The sequence below is a fragment of the Pelodiscus sinensis genome, chromosome 4 (assembly GCF_052426305.1).
Source record: "Pelodiscus sinensis isolate ZL-2025 chromosome 4, ASM5242630v1, whole genome shotgun sequence".
Lineage (NCBI taxonomy): Eukaryota > Metazoa > Chordata > Testudines > Trionychidae > Pelodiscus > Pelodiscus sinensis.
The window spans coordinates 111,505,169-111,522,071 of NC_143055.1; the positions used below are offsets into that span (position 1 = coordinate 111,505,169).

The 16,903-nt window shown below is 42.5% G+C and overlaps 1 protein-coding gene across 3 annotated transcripts in view; it reads left to right on the top strand.

The window, feature by feature from the left end:
* MANBA (mannosidase beta) overlaps nt 1-16,903 on the top strand; it is a 57,634-nt gene that overhangs the window by 37,601 nt on the left and 3,130 nt on the right. For all 3 annotated transcript variants that reach the window (XM_075929670.2, XM_075929671.2, XM_075929672.2), the window contains exons 12-16: nt 1,926-2,144; nt 4,556-4,720; nt 5,302-5,446; nt 13,024-13,166; nt 16,086-16,343. In XM_075929670.2, the coding sequence (XP_075785785.2) occupies nt 1,926-2,144; nt 4,556-4,720; nt 5,302-5,446; nt 13,024-13,166; nt 16,086-16,343 (930 nt within the window). The remainder of the gene's footprint in view (nt 1-1,925; nt 2,145-4,555; nt 4,721-5,301; nt 5,447-13,023; nt 13,167-16,085; nt 16,344-16,903) is intronic.

Consider the following 16,903-nt stretch of genomic DNA (forward strand, 5'->3'; position numbering starts at 1 on the left):
AAAGGTATATAGTTTAGTTACTGTTTTGTATATAATCGCCAGTAAACTACACAAGGAAGAATACACACCCTGGGGTATACCTGTATTTGTAGGTCATTAGGTTTCTATCATTTCTATGATCACATGCACAAATTGGGTTACTGCACATGCAGGTGGCTTAGTGAAATGCTTCTGGTAGGTATTTTATGTTTTATATATTGAGTCACCCAATTTGAATGCACAGTGTGTCCAGTCTTGCTCAAGCATCTGCTTCACTTTAGGCATAAAGATAGGTAGATTTTTAAGGTCAGAAGAAACCATTGCCCAGTTTCTGTCTGAACTCCTCCATAACACAAGCCATAGAATTTCACCAAGCAATTTCTCTGTCAAGTCCATTACATGTGGCTAAGCTAGAATCTATCACTTAGCTAGAATCTATCATTTAGAAAAACATCCATTTTTCACATCAAGACTTTAGCAATGGAGAATGTAGTATATGTTTCGGTAAGCAGTTCCAGTGATTAACTGTTCACACTGTTAAAATGAGTGAGTGGGATTACTTGTGCTTAAACTGAAGCCTGTGGCTATATTCTTTGTGGAGCTAATAGAGGAACTGTGAATGTAGAACCAGGAACTTCCCTTTCTAAAATTGTGTTTCCCTAAATGTTTTACAATTTCAAAGAAACCCTTCAATATTTGGCACCCATAAGAGGCAGTGTGCAGTAGTGATTATAAATATGTAATTTGAAACAGCTATAAATCCTGCCCTTCATAAAGCTGCATCTGGTCTAAAATGCACAGCCAGCCCTCTTCCCATCCCCTCCCCTGCAAAGAAATCAAAGCACAATGCCACAAACAGACTGTAATGGCAGAACACCTTCCATATATGAAAACTAAGGCTTGTTGGTTGTCTGCAATGGGGGAGGGGGGAGGGAAAAAACTTAGTACTGCTACTGCAAAACTTGCTGCAAAAATAATCAATTTACTTCAAAGTACAGTCTTCTTCATCACACAAACGTAAACGATGATTTTATTTGTTTTGCACTAGCAGTGTTTTAAGTAGCTGTCATTAAAAATGTGGAAGTATTTAAAGAGAGCAACTCCCTTTATCTGAGGCAAGAGAATCCCTTTTGCCAAGATTTTTAAAACGGCACTTTAGCTTCCAAATTCCTCTCTACTCAGAATGAATTGAGGAAGCCTACATTGTACTAGCAGATGAGGCCAGCAAGCTTCCATGGGCAAGAAGTAGCAGGATTCTTCCTGTTTATAACTTTATTAATTGACACCTAGAGTTGGATACACCAAGGAGCGTCTCCACTGTCTGTCCTGGGCTTAATAAAGTGCTAGTTATGAATTAAGGGTGGCTTGTGCAGTTTTCCATCCTGCTTGTAAGGGACAGTGGGAATCCTCATGACCCCAAGAGGACATCTGGGAGGCACTGTGTTTCAGAGGAGTACAATTTGGAGTCTAGTGATATCCCTTTTGTACTGTGAGGAGAGGAAGTCATTGATGACACCACTGAACAGGATGCAGAATATTTCTCCCTCATAAATGTGTCCAGTCAGTTTTGCTGACTTCAGTAGGAAGGGGTAGTGAAGTCCTGGCTTAGTTTTCTCACTGCCCAGTTCTTTAGTGGGAGCATCTGGCTGGTACCTGTGGTATCTGAAAGCCTGATTTGTGCAGCAATTACATGGCCATGACAGGGAGGAGGAATCATGGAGGTGGAAAGCAGTGATAATCTTGCTAGGCCTTTGATTCCAGGAATTCATGCAAATGGTTAAACACAAGGGAGATGATGAATGGCAGGGCACAAAAGCAAAATGTTTCCTAGGCTGTGACTGAGCAATTTGGCAAAGCCTTTTTGGTTTTCCTTTCTGAAATAAAATCTGGATATTGTTGTTGGAACCAGTCACTTTATGTTAGTGTGTTTTGTTTTGTTTACTCAGGAGGATAAAAGCCGTCCTTACATTGCATCCAGTCCCACAAATGGCCAGGAGTCTGTTAGAAAAGGCTGGGTCTCCCAGAATCCTTATGACACCCATTATGGTGACACTCACTTTTATGACTATCTCAGTGACTGCTGGAACTGGACAGTGTATCCTAAAACTCGGTTTGCTTCGGAGTATGGATTTCAGTCCTGGCCCTCCTTTAGTACACTGGAAAAGGTGAGGCAAAGCTTCCATTTTCATAGTTCTCCCCTCCCCCCCACCGGTTCCCCTGTGGTCTTGACAGTGAATAACTGGCCAAGAAACTCTGAGTCCATGTCTATAGTTGAAATGACACATGTGGCTTATTGAGAGGGAATCCTAGGTTTAATATGAGGGATAGAGACAGAGGCTGTCTCTAGACTGCATCCCTCTGTCGACAGAGGGATGCAAATAAAGCACGTTGAAATTACTAATGAAGCAGGGTTTTAAATATCCTGCGTTTCATTAGCATAAACATGGCCACCGCTTTTTTTCTAAAGGGCACTTTTTTGAAAAAAAAATGGCAGTCTAGACGTGGATCTGTCGAAAATAAACCCTTTTTCACCAGATCCTGTAAACCTAATTTTTTGAGGAATACAGGATCTGTCCAAAAAGGGCTTATTTTTGACAGATCCGTGTCTAGACTGCTGGTTTTTGTTTTGTTTTGTTTTCTGAAAAAGCTCAGTTTCAAAAAAAGCAGAGACCAGGTTTATGCTAATGAAGCATGGGATATTTAAATCCCTGCTTCATTAGCAATTTCAGTGTGCTTGATTTGCATCCCTCTGTCGACAGAGGGATGCAGTCTTAGACGTAGCCAGATTGAGGTATGCGTGTTTTGCCTTTTAATACATTAAACTTGGTTCCACTCACTGTAGCCAAGATACTTACCATCATAATTTATTACCATAAGCCGTTATTGCAAAATCAGAGGCCATAGCATTGCTATCATTTATTATAATCTATCAATGTTTTAGAAATTGTTTTACCAGTTTTAAACAATTGGTGGCACGCTCTTGTGCTCTTGAAACACAGGATTTAATTGTATTGTTTAAGACACTGATTGATCAGTCCTGTCTTCTTTCCTCACAATTTAACTCCTGTTAAACACCTTCACTTCCATTGGATCAGAACCAAAAATACATTGAGCACTGTTGCTTGCTGTAGTATAAGCAAAGTGGCTGGCGGCAGATTAGTGACCCTGTCTTTATATTGCATGCAGTGGTATTGTAGCTGTGTTGGTCCCAGGATAATAGAGACACAAATGGGGTGAGGTGATGTCTTTTATTGAACCAGCTTCTGCTGATGACAGAGGCAAGCGTTTGAGATTACCAAGCATTCTTCTTCAGGTCTGGGAAACGTACCTGGTGTCATTGTTTAGTATAAAGAGTTAACAAACTTTTCAAGGGACCATTCAAAGTGAAGGAGCCCACTGACATCCCTCTAGCCATACGAGCAAAAGGAAGTGGAAGGAGGGCATCTGTGGGGCAGAGGATTGTTAGTGGGTCACTGATTGTTGTAATATGTCATAATTCTCCTGTCTGTAAAAAAAAAAAAAAAAAAAAAAAAAACTTGAATCAATGAATAGTCCTATAGTACCTTAGGGTATGTCTACACTAGACCCCTAGTTCAGTCTAGGGAGGCTAATGAGGGCGACCGAAATTGCAAATGCTGTGAGGGATTTAAATATCCCGCGCTTCATTAACATGTTCCCAGCCGGTCGCCATTTTAGAAATTGACTAGCCTGAAGTAACTGCCCACGTCTACACGTGGCAGTGAAACGGGATTCCGAATTAAAGCCCTAAATCAAATTAGCTGTTATTCCTCCTGGAATGAGGTTTAACCGCTAATTCGATTTAGGGCTTTAATTCGGAATCCCGTTACACTGCTGCGTGTAGACGCTGGCAGTTACTTCAGGCTAGTCAGTTTCTAAAACGGCAACCAGCCAGGAACATGCTAATGAAGTGTGGGATATTTAAATCCCGCTCTTCATTTGCAATTTTGGTCGCCCTCATTAACCTCCCTAGATCGAACTAGGAGGCTAGAGTAGACATTCCCTTAGAGACTAACAAAACATGTGGATGGTATGAGTTTTCATGGGCACAACCCACTTCTTCAGGTGAAACTTCTGCTGTCTCTGGTTAGTCCATGATTTTGAGTGTCTAGCAGAGTTATAAAATTAACTTCCAAGTCTTGTCCCTCTCTCCCCCCACCTGATGCCCTCCCTCTGCAGCAGTTTCCCTCTGCAGCAGTTTCCCCTCTCCTTTGTCACTGACTCTGTGAAAGCTTTGTGAGCCAAATTCAACTGTCAGACAAATAAGTGAAGTTTCACAAAATCAACTGAGCTGAGCCCTCAGTGTAGACAGCCATTGGGTCTGTCCATCTGCAGAAGAGTGTAACATTTACTCCACCGGGTGTTGTCAAGGCTTAAAGATCCTCAGATGAAAGTCACTATAGAAATGTATTGTTTTAAATACTATAGGCAATGGCAAGGCCCTGAAATGGATATTCGTCACCTTTCTGCAGTCTCTAAGTACCTGGTCCCAAAGATCAGGAGCATGTTTTGCTATTTCTTTATGACCTGTTTCCAACCCTTTCTGTGTTTTCAAAAGGTCTCCTCTCCAGAGGACTGGTCTTATACAAGCAATTTCTCCCTCCATCGACAGCACCATGCAACTGGTAATGAGCAAATGCTTCATCAGGCTGGACTTCACTTCAAGCTGCCCCAGAACGTAGATCCCTTAAAAATGTTCAAAGATACGATTTACCTCACTCAGGTAACAGTGGCTACACTCTGGCAGAAGATACTTATAACAATAATGGTTGCATTAGAAACTAGAGAGTCTAGTCTTGGTCAGTACATTAGGCACTGAAAGATAGTTCCTGTCCTGAAGAATTTACAATATAATTTAATGAGGAGTGATTTTATGTAACCTTGACTCTTTGTAGGGGAGAAAACTGAGCACAAAAAGCCTTTCTAATTTCCCTTCTTTGTTTCCCTTCTTCTACACAAGGACTAGTGATTATTTCAGGGGAACACTTCCAGGCAATGCAAATTACTCCAGAGAAAATGGTAGAGGCAGGAAAAAGATGGCTCTTGACCCTCTCCATTTATCCACAGAGCAGGTGGGACTCACTGATTTCAATAGGCTTCGGAAAGATTGTTCCTTTCTGACACACCATACTTTTGCTGAGATCCCCTTGGAACTCCTGTACTGTCTCTTGGTCAGGGTTGTGTCTTTTAGGTACAGTCTAGTTCAAAGTGAACCCAAGAAGCCTTGTCTGTCTGTGTTTCTCCTTATGTTCTGAGAGTAATCAAATTGAAAGTAATATTATTTTAATGTATTTGTGGCACAAGGTTATGCAAGCCCAGTGTATAAAGACAGAAACGGAGTTCTATCGGCGTAGTCGAAGTGAGATAATCAATGGAGAGGGACATACAATGGGAGCAATGTACTGGCAGCTCAATGACATCTGGCAAGCCCCTTCATGGGCATCACTAGGTAAGTCTTCCAGTTGCCACCAGTGAAACCACTAATGGTGCTTTTTAAATGTCTTTTTATTATCTATCATGTTTTTTCTCAGAAATACCAGGTGAAGAAATAAGGCTCATCATGAGTCTCTGGATAACTTTCCATGAATCAAACATATTTCTAACCGTCTATTAATTCAGGTTGGACCTCTCTGGTCCAGCGCCCTCAGGACCTGACCTGTCCCGAATGAGGGAATTTGCCGGATCACGGGAGGTCCTTCCAGGATACTGCCCTTCCCTCTGGCTTGCTCCACTCCAGCCCCACTGCCACTGGGCTCCAGTCCTGCTGGTACTGGGCTTGGACTCGGCACGCTGCCACCAGCCAGCTGGGGCTCTCCTGTGAAGCTCCCCAGCTGCACTCTGGCCCCACCTGGCTGAGGCTTCTCAGGGACCAGTCTCTGTGACTGTCCCGCTTCAGTCCTGCCTGGGGCTTCCCAGGAACTAGGCTCTGCAGCTGCCCCGCTGCTACAGTGGCACGCCAGCACTTCCCAGGGACGGGGTTCACTGGCTGCTGCTGGCCCCATGGCTGCCCTGCAGTCACACTGGGGGACAGGGCTCCACGGAGATGGGACTCGCTGCTCTCACTGCTGCGCCACCCAGCTGGGACTGGTGCTCTGCAGCTTCCCCACTGCTGCCACACCAGGATGGGACTCTGCAGGGACCAGGCCCACTGGTCCCACTGCTGCTCTGCCTGACTGGGGCTCTCTGAGGATGGGGCTCACTGATCTGATGTCAAGGTTCCCTTCCGCTGGACTCTCTGACAGGCTCGCATTCCTGGGCGCCGGGGCTCTCTGGTCCAGCAACATCCGTGACAATGGATGTTGCCGGACTGGAGAGCCCTGTATTTAAGAGGTTCAACCTGTAAATCCCAGCAAACTGGTTTACAGCATAAGCTTGATAATAAAGTCAAGCAAGGTTTCTAAGCTGTTGGTCTTGGTATGTCATCCTCTACATATAATTACAAACACAGTGAAGACGAAAACAAATCTTTCAGTGTATCCACTCAACTGTTCGTTTCAGAGCACACTAACCGCAAACCAGGAACCTTTATAATACAAGGCTAAGATGTCATATAATACTCTTAGTGAAGCTGGCCCTAGTTTAAACTGTATATCTTTTAATTTAAACAATATTAATGTCTCCTGAGAAGAGGACAATATTTGAAATAAACAAGCATTATCCCTTTAGGGAGTGGTATTTCCATTATAGTTAAGGCTGATGCTAGCACCTCATTATACACCTAACTTCTCAACATCCCCCTAGCTTCCCCAGAAATAAATTGGTCTTCCTTAAATCTTACATGCCACATCTCATCCAGGACAATTTTTCTCTTTGAGTGGGACAAATCAAAGGTTTTGTTTTTTTAGTACCTTTGAACTATGTTTTTTGGTGTTGCTGCAGAGGAGTGCCTTTTGGTATTGTGGGAAGGGTTAGAAAGATCTAAACAGTTGTGTAAAATAGACATGAAGAACAGTGTTTTTAAGGAAGCATAACAAATAAATGAGAGCTAGTGACACTTCTATAACAGTAAAAATATGTATTTTCTTAGTCATAAAAACATTGAATGTCTTCATCAGTTTGTGTGGAACTTTGCAATATGTCAAGACATATTATGGCTAAATTAATTGAAGAATCTTTAGTTCTAATTAAATAGCATATAATGTGTTTATTTCACAGCATAACAATGGGCTTAGTTTAGGTTGAATGCAGATGTGTAACTGGGTTGGGTAATAAATAGTAAGTGAAGGAGAACTGCATGGTCTGAGTGAAGTGGCTGCATTTCATAGCTGCTTAGAACTAGGTGATTATATTTTGAGTTTTAGTGGAGTTTAAGGTAGAAGGACTGTTTTGTGGAAATGTATAATACATTTACTCAGTTCTTAGCTAATGCTTATCATTTGTACATCTCAAAGCACTTTAGTGAAGAAGGCAGTATCAGTATCCCCATTTTACAGATGGGAAAACTAGAGGTTAAGTGACGGATCCAAAGTCATTCAGCAGGCTACTGGTAGAACTGGGAATTGAACACAAGACTGCTGAGTTCCAGTCCATTGTCCTATCCATGGTTTCAACCTCGATTCTTTCTTAAATATTATGATTGTTTAGTTTACTGATGCATGCTGCAAAGAAGAAGTTCATAGTTAAAAGAATCTTTGGAATATGGTCAGTTTAGGAGAGGAAGGTACATGTAGTTTTAAGTTCTGCTCTTGGGTTTACTTGCCAATTTTGGGGGGGTTTTACAGTAACATCTTCCTACCTCTTAAAGTTCAATCTTCCCTTTTTCTGTGTGGAAGACCTCCACCTAGAAAACTAGAGGAAACAAACTATAGTAAAACTGTCTTTACACAACATGCTATAGGCCTTATGTTGTCAGCCAAGATAGTAGTCCAGCCTTAACTCTGAGGTTCTGGGACTTCATGAACTTATGTGTAGAAACATAGTAGTTCAACATTTGTTTATCTGAATTTCGCTATAATTGACAACATTTTACCAAAAAAAAAAATTTACCTTAAAAAGGAGGAAAAAAACCTAGTAAAATATCTCAATGTACAGATGCATTGACAGATGATCTGATGTGTTGAACATAAGTATAACTTTTTTAAGTAGAGAACAACCAACGTCATCTCAGCAAATGTCTGAAATAGTTAAATTATTCATAGACTTGTTGATGTCAGTTTTCAGAAAGGAAGCTCAGCAAAGATACAGCTGTCCCTTTGTTTAATTTTTTTTCTGTCAGTGGATTGAGGAAAGATTTAATTTTCATTTAATTAGGCGATGGTATGGAGGGAATTTTGAAATGCTAATGGTTGGAATTATGCAAAAACCTCAATAAATTAGTTTCCTTTGCACTTCAAAACCACACTTCTGCAGCTCTTTAGGTTGCACAATGGTATCACTGATGAATGCTTCCTTTATTTAAATTTGTTCTGTCATAAATGGAGTGACATGAAAGGATTTACATAATTTCCCATATGAAGTAAAAGCGTGTTCCTTCTTGACATGGGGAGAGAATTGAGAATTAAAATATTTGTGTATGTGTTTTAAAACATTTACTGTGAAACTAAGTAAACAGTAAAGCCCTCTTGTCTGCACACGACTCTCTACCGTCCTTCAGACATCAATGTGTTTCCTCAGTGAGAGGATTTTGAATGCTAGGTTGTGGTTTTGGAGCCATTTGTGCTGCATTGATTACTTTAGCACCTGTGTGGTGTGTTTTTAGTGAAGAATGTTAAGCTGTAGCTGGAATTTCACCACCTTCCTGCACAGATGTCACCTTGAGGGATCTGATTCAGTGGTCAGGAGTTTCACAGATTGCTAAGTTTTATTGGTTAGAACCATAGGTCCAATACTTACAGTGTTTAGTGAGCAGAAACCACAAGCTTTAAAAAATAGATTAAAATGTATGAGATTGGCTGTGAGGAAAGAACTAGCAGCATGTTTCTCAGGTTGTGTTTAGTGATGTTGAGCAATTAATTTACAATCCAGTCCAGTGAAGAAAACGATTTGCTCTTACTCTAGCTGTTGGATGAAAAGGGTTCAGGGAACAGTGAAAGATCTGGGCAGTGGTGTCTCATTCCAGACTTAGTCATCACAGTCCCTTTTGTGCTTGTCAATGTGGAAGAGATTTGGGGAATCCAGATTTAATCAACAGTTCATTTAAACACAGAAAGCAAGTCCTGGGGTTGTTTTAAATAGCTTTTGCCCTGTGTCATACGTGCCTACAACAGGAATGGTTAAAGCCAGAAATTTTCACATTGGCTGCTCCCTCTTAAGATTTCTCAGAGAAATCTGTCTCCTGTTTTTAAGTAAATCCAGACAATCAGGCTGAAACACTTTAGCTGTCTGCTTTGCAGCCAGCATGAAGAGGGCTCGCCTCTCAATTCTGTCAAAAGTCAATTTCAATTGCAGCAGCTATAGTCATATTTTGTGATTCTCTGCTGCAGATATAACTGTACAGTCCAACCCTTGTTGAGAAACTGTGCTAGAAAAATATAAGCTGTTGTCTTTTATTATTTAAAAAAAATTTTTTTTTTACCCTCTGGTTACAGAGTAAAACAACACTTTAAAATATGGAGAAGGTGTAACTCCTTCATTGATGTTTGCTTGGGTCTTCAGAAAACCTGAAACAGTAGCTGTGGAGATGTGGACTTCTCCCACTAATGCAATGAGACCTGAAAGCCAATGATGAGTTTAAATGTCAGCATTGTTAGCACATTACGTTTCTGATCAATTTTGCATAAACATCCAGTTAGTTAATTGAATTTTATCTCCCAATTGTGAGCCATCATGCACTTCCCAAACCACTGTGTATGCACCACCTGCGTGTCAAAAGCACCAGTTTTCCCCCAGACGATATCTGTGTTGCATCTCTGTTGTTATTTCATAAATCTAGCATATTGAAAAGTGAAAAAGTGGGTATAGCATACAATACACTGAATTGAATATTGAGCTAAATATCAGGGGGTATGCTTTGATATGCTTCATTTTCATATTTTAATACAGTGTTTCTCAAACTGAGGGTCATGACCCCCAGAGGGTTGCGAGCAACTTAGAGGGGGGTCGCAGCTGGAGTCGACTTTTCACTTGCGATGCCTCTCCCCTGGGCCACGAAGAGAGGCAGAGCAGCGGAAGGCAACCGCTGGCAAGCCGCGCAGCGTGGCTGGGGCCATGGGACTCCAGGAGTATGGCTCAGCTGCAGGAGAAGGCAAGGCGGCGGGAGAGTAAGGCTGGCATCCGCGCAGGAGTGGATGCACAAGGGGCTGGCCAGGGCACGGTTGCTGGGCGACTGAACTCTTCCCCAGCTAGGAAAGGGCAGGGTCCCTCAGGCAGCAGGCTGGGGGATTGGGTCGGGGCAGAGGACCCGGAGGTAAATAAGGGCACGTGGGGAGGAGGGGAGGGGAGGGGAGGGGAGAGGAGAGGAGGAACCAAAGAAGTGGAAGTGGAAAAGAGGCACAGAGGAGAAAGAGACAGGGGGAAGGAGCCTGCGGGGGATAAGGGCGTTGAGGACTGCAAATGCCTTGAAGGAACCCCAGGAAGGCAAGGAGTCTGGTGAGAAGGGGGGAGGAAGCGACCCAGGGCAGTGAGGGTCGGGAAAGAGGTCATACAAATTCATTTAGCATTTTAGGGGGTTGTGGTATCACAAAGCGTGAGAATCCCTGTTTTAATCCAATAAAAGCCTCAATTTTCAGAATGTAAATAAAACTATTGCTGAATTTATAGTCTGATAAATTAGTCTGAGTTTGCAACAGACTCTGCTTGAAAACTATAACTACCTTTTGCAGAGAGCGCAAAATTCCTAAGATTTTCATGGCAGTTTTGAAGGTCTGAGACCTCCACTGCATTCTCCTCCTTCCTCCTCCTCCCCCCCAACAGCCTTATGAATAGCTGGGATGCCCTTTTCCCAGGCAATGCCCATATATATATTATTTTGCTTTGTTTTGAACCACCTATTTCCAGTTCAAGCCTCCACTTTCTCCTGTTCATTTAGGTTTTCTGAAGGCCAACAAGAAGTGTGTGCAATTGAAACCAAACAAACCACAGTGTTATTCCCACCTCTGAATTTTGCCAGGGACTCCTGTCTTCTGTGTGGTCAACATTCAGTCTGTAAGCTTGTTAAGGGCAGAGATTATCTTATCTTTTTGCCTTATACAGCACCAACACACCATTTGAGCTAAACAGGTCATCAACTGAAGTTGCTGATAACCTGTATGTTTGAAGAAGCTCTATTAAATGTCTGGTACTGAATAGGACTAGGCTCAGCCACCCTCCAGAAATCCTTTTCAGATTTCGCTGCTTAATGTAAGCCAGCTGCATTATGGTAGATCTGAGTTCTTCCCTATATTGTCAACCTGCATGATTTCATTGGCCATGCTTTGGTGCCGTAACATGGAAACCAAGGGATAGTGTCCCAGGATACTGAAATGTATAAAGCTGTAAGTATTTCCAAAAAAGTACCAAAGCAAAGAAGAAGCTTTTGGTTATTGAAGATACCTTCCACCATCATTAGCTATGTTCATATTCTATAAAATGAAGACCCACAAACCAGAATGGGGCAGAGTTTAATTTTCCACCATAAGGGTGAATAGCTGTATTAGTGCCTCTTTTTACTAATGTGCTAGTGGCTAGGATGTATGGTGAGCAAGGATAAAGTTCAAATGTTAACATTAACATTGGCTTAGATGGGAAAGGAGTGGGCGGGACGAGGGGAGATGGACATTTACATTAAGATCCACAAATTTTAAAATGCTACATAGTAAGTTTTCTTACCAAACTCCTTGTCTGGAAGTATCACACCTAGGAAAACTCTGCTGTGACTGGCTCACCCACTGTGCTGAGCTTTTTATACTGTGTCCTAAAGCATCACTAAGAGTTTTGATTGTATTTGTGAGGTGATCACATTGGATAGTTTCTCTAATCTGTAAATGGCTTAATTTTTGATAGCATAATAAGCAGTAAAGTATAGCTGCCCCTAAACTGGCAAAGGAAACTAGAAAATGCACGTATAAAGTATATTTAAGTTTTTTGTCCCCCCCCCCCAAAATAATAGAGGTAATCTCTACAGATGGGCCTAGTTTGAAAGTCTGACTCAGGCTTACAAGCTAGGGATGTAAAATAGTGGTTAGATAGTTAACTAGCTAGCTAAACAAAATATTTATCCAGATATTTGTGATCCTGCTGGAGGCTTACAGGGTAACTGGTTAACTAGGTAACCATTTACACCCCATTACAGGAAAGGATTTTGTTTAGGTGGAATTACAAAAACTGACCAAGAGAATGGAAAGAGAGAGATGCTGATGAAAAATGGAACAATATGGGCCAGATTCATCTCTCGTTAACAGCAGTGTAAGTCTGTCGTAACCCCACTAAAGCCAATGGGTTACTCTGGACTTGCAACAGCATAATTTTTAGCAGATTTTGTCTAAGTGTACCTGCCGCGCACTTGTGGTAATCCTTTGTTGTGGTGATTCTCTAGCTCTGTGTATAGCATATATGTTTTCATTTTTTAAAATGAATCACACTGAGAGATGCTTATTTCAGGAACCAAAGGTTTGTAGAACTTAGACTAATGTTGTGAACTTCAAAGGAAGTCTGAGAGAGATTTGCAAACCCAGTACCACAACAAGATTTTGTCATATCCCGCAGGCTCTGGTGTGGGCCAAGCCCACCAGAAAGGGGAGAGGAAGTTGCAGTATCTTGACCTATGCACTGGGAAGGGTCATGCTCTATATCAGTTGTCTCCAACGTGGTACCTGCGGGCGCCATGGCATTTATGTGCGCCCGCCAAATGATCTGGGCCAGCCCCGCGCATGGCGCATGTGTGGTGCCGGCCCTGGGCGCGTGGCGCATGGGCAGACCTGCCCCTGAGTACATGGCACATGTGCGGTGCCGGCCCCGGGCGCACGGCGCATGTACGGCCCCGCCCCCGGATGCCTGGCGCGTGAGCAGCCCCACGCCCAGCAGCCCCGAAAGGTTGGGGACCACTGCCCTATATGTTTACAGCCAGTCTCAGATTGTGACTGAATTATGTTTTTTTTAAATAATCCTCAGAGTATGGAGGCAAGTGGAAAATGCTCCATTACTTTGCCCGGCACTTCTTTGCCCCATTGTTGCCTGTGGGCTATGAAGATAATGATGTGCTATACATCTACGGTGTATCGGATCTTCATTCAGACTCTGAACTGACACTTAAAGTAAGTGCCACCATTTGCCTGTCATAAAGGTCACCTCCAGCTAGGGAAAAGCACAGAAAAATACAAAGAAGTGCTTTGTAATGGAACATCAATCCAATAAGTCCATTTCCAGCCCTATCAGCCCTCCCCTACATAAAGTAAATGACCAGTGCTTCAGCTTCTGAGAGAACCTATTCAGAATGTCATTGTGGGCCAGATTGAGTCCTGGTGCAAATGGATGCAATTTATCCACCTATTTGATCTTGTTTATTAGACAGAGAGTTCTTTGGGGCAGAGACTGACACTAATTATATATCTGTGCAGTGCTTAACATAGTTGGGCCCTAAATCTATCATTGAATCATAGAATACTAGGACTGGAAGGGACCTCGAGAGGTCATGGAGTCCAGTCCCCTGCCCTCATGGCAGGACCAAATACTGTCTAGACCATCCCCGATAGACATTTATCTCACCTACTCTTAAATATCTCCACAGATGGAGATTCCACAACCTCCCTGGGCAATTTATTCCAGTGTTTGACTACCCTGACAGTTAGAAACTTTTTCCCAATGTCCAACCTAAACCTTCCTTGCTGCAGTTTAAGCCCATTGCTTCTTGTTCTATCCCCAGAGATGAACAAGTTTTCTCCCTCCTCCTTATGACACCCTTTTAGGTGTCTGAAAACTGCTATCATGTCCACCCTCAATCTTCTCTTTTCTAAACTAAACAAACCCAATTCCTTCAGCCTTCCCTCATAGGTCATGTTCTTTAGACCTTTAATCATTCTTGTTGCTCTTCTCTGGTCTATCTGTCTATCTTATCTATTTTTTATTGTTAGCTTCCATGAACCAATGCACCTCTGAAAAAATACACTGGCTTATTTTGTGGCAAGAATCGGAAGCTAAATTCCAATTCAGGGCCTGCTGTGCACTCCTGTTCTTCTCAAGCTATATCTGAATGATCCCACAGAAGACTGTAGGTTCAAGAAAATTTTAAACTTGTGAAAAAGAGCATTTAGGGAGAAATTTAGGATCAGTTTCTGGCTGCTGGTACGTCTTGATGCCTTGTACATGTAATCCCTCTGTCATGTAGCACCAGAAGCAGCCAAGGCCAGGTTCAATATCTAGGGGTTCCTCTCCATTCATGTAACATAGAACTGATTAGAGCCTCCAATCTGTGTCCTGGGAAATTCACACAACACCCCTAGGCACCTCTGAGTGGCAATGCTTCCCCACTCACAAGCACAGAGCCTGAGTGTAGAGAGAGAAACTTTTAATAAGAGTGAAGGGAAGTAACAAGGCATTAATTTGGGAAAACACCACAAACAGAGTTCATAACAAAACCAAGGGTAAAAGTCACACCCCAATTAGGTCAGTAATGTCTTTTTCCTCTCAGGATCTTAAGTTCAGCAATGTAAATGGTCCCCTTCACATGTCCAACCCTTCTTTGAACCCCACTCATAGTTGCTGCCCTTCGTCAGGACAGACCCAGAGTTCAGAGGTACGTCCGCAGAGTTCACCTTCCATCCTGGGGGGTGAGGGGTGGGGAGAGAGGTAAAGAGGCATCTTACTCAGTCTGCTGGCCACTTGCCATCCACCTGCTCACTGCTCTCTGACACCGCCTTGGCGGCCATTTGTCTCACCTCCCTGCCACCGCTCTGCTTGCTGCTCCTCCATCACCACTCTGCTGATTGCTCATCATGCTGCCGCCACTCTTCTGATCGCTCGCTGCATCTCTCAGCTACCATCCACTCACTGCTTTTGCTGGCTTGAGGTGAAATTGGCTCTAGGCCAAGCCTAGTGATTTCAGCTCTTGGCCCAAAGCACTGATCAGCCACAAGAAATTCCAGTATCCACTAGAAAAAATTTAAATTATAAAAGAGACTCCTTATGGAGCCTATCTTTAGTTCTGTCATTGAAACGGGGAGAAACAGGTTGAACCAGTCTTAGAGTTCACACCTGCAAGCTGACTCGGACTCCTGCCCTCCCTCATCTTAAGCTCCTGGGGTTCTGGAAGTGAAGCCTCTGTCCATCTAAGTTTATTTACACTGACCGTGTCTCTCTCCTTTGTGCCAGGTTTAGTACAGACTTTCCTTTTCCGTATTCCAATAATAATTACAGACATTGCTATTAGTGTTATCACAATTTGTGACTCAACACCAGCCAAATTGATGGAATAGTGTTTTGCTCGTAATCAGCTGAATATCTAACACATCTAATCAAAGCAGGGGCAAACTGTATTTACATAGACACACCCAGCGTTTCTCTCCCATTCCAGCTGCTTAGAGACCCTGCTTACAGATGATGTGAGGATTATTTCCCATTTGCCTTTTTGTAGTTGCCTCACGCTAAAAATAAGCCAAAGTGGATCACAGTTTTTCTCTAAAAAGCCAGTCTTATTGATACAAATGAGGACCTATTTCACTGTGTTAATACAGTTCCAGGGATTCCTCTTCAAATCATTGTTCATCTTTTCTGTTTAACAAAGATATTAAAATTATCTATTCAAAATCTCTGGGTACCTCGGCATGTCTCAGAAAATGCAGGTCAGCTTTACATAAGTGCAACTAGAAGTTTCCTGGGCCAGAAAATGGAGGAGAAGCAATAAACTCTTACTCCAACAATGACAGTCTCTTATACACTCCAATCCAGTGTCAGCTAGAGAAGAACTTTGCAGCATGCCATGATAAAGACCAACATGTTCAGGCTATTTGAGACAGAATTTTACTTAGTTTCAATCATAAAATGGGTAATATTTTATATTTGTTATGATTTTAATCTTTGTGCAGTCTCTTCTTGTCTGATGTAGAAATCACCTTAAGGCTATGTGCCATGTACTTTCAGGAAATTCTGTGGGTAGCTGGAAAATCTGGGATGTGGGGATATTTTTAGAGATGTATTGTTTTCTCTGTTAACGGTTTGACCCTTAACGTTTCTCACAGGTCAGTTTGCACCAGTGGAGTTCCATGGAGCCAGTGTGTACCCTTGAAAAAGAGGGTGTGACCATTAAGGCAGGGAGTGCTGCCCCCATTTACAAGGAGCCTATAAATGACTTGCTGAAAAGATGTGGGAATTGTACCAGACAGAGCTGTGTTGTCACCTTTTCCCTTATGGGAAAAGGCAAGCTCCGCAGTCCTGACAACTATCACTTCCTGTCTTCGCTGAAGGATGCGGTGGGATTGGAGAGAGCACAGCTCAGTGTAAGCACCAGCCATCCCAAGTTGCTTTTTTTAGTCCTGCCAAGGTTGTCTGCTGTGAAGTTGTGGGGGTGGGAGTTGGTATCTACCGTGTGATGTCTTTTGCTGTTCAGCATTTCACTAGCTTGGCAGTAGCTTTTCTGAAGCTCTGCACAGAGGAGTTCAAAGTGAGTTTTCTTTTTCTTCTTTGTTGGTTGTTTTTGAAGAGACACTGATCTGTCACACTCTTTTTTTATTCTTTTATATGAAGCCTGCATTTCAGTCGATCTGAGTATAATCCACTTATTTGATGCAGCATCTCTTTCTTCATTTCTTTTTTTTGGTCCCTAGTTAACTAATGGCACTGTGACAGGCATTGCAACGAGTGATTAGAATCAGTTTCTAGTGTGTTAACTGCTAGTAATATGGTAAATGCTGCACTAAATGCCAGTTATTGGCAATGGTATTACAATGGAATTGCCTCTGCTGTCCCTGAGATGCTGTGGTATTATTGACAAGTAATTTTGAATGGTTATTTCTGGATTATGCACATTTCTGCACTGCAGTGGAGGAGTTCTGATATG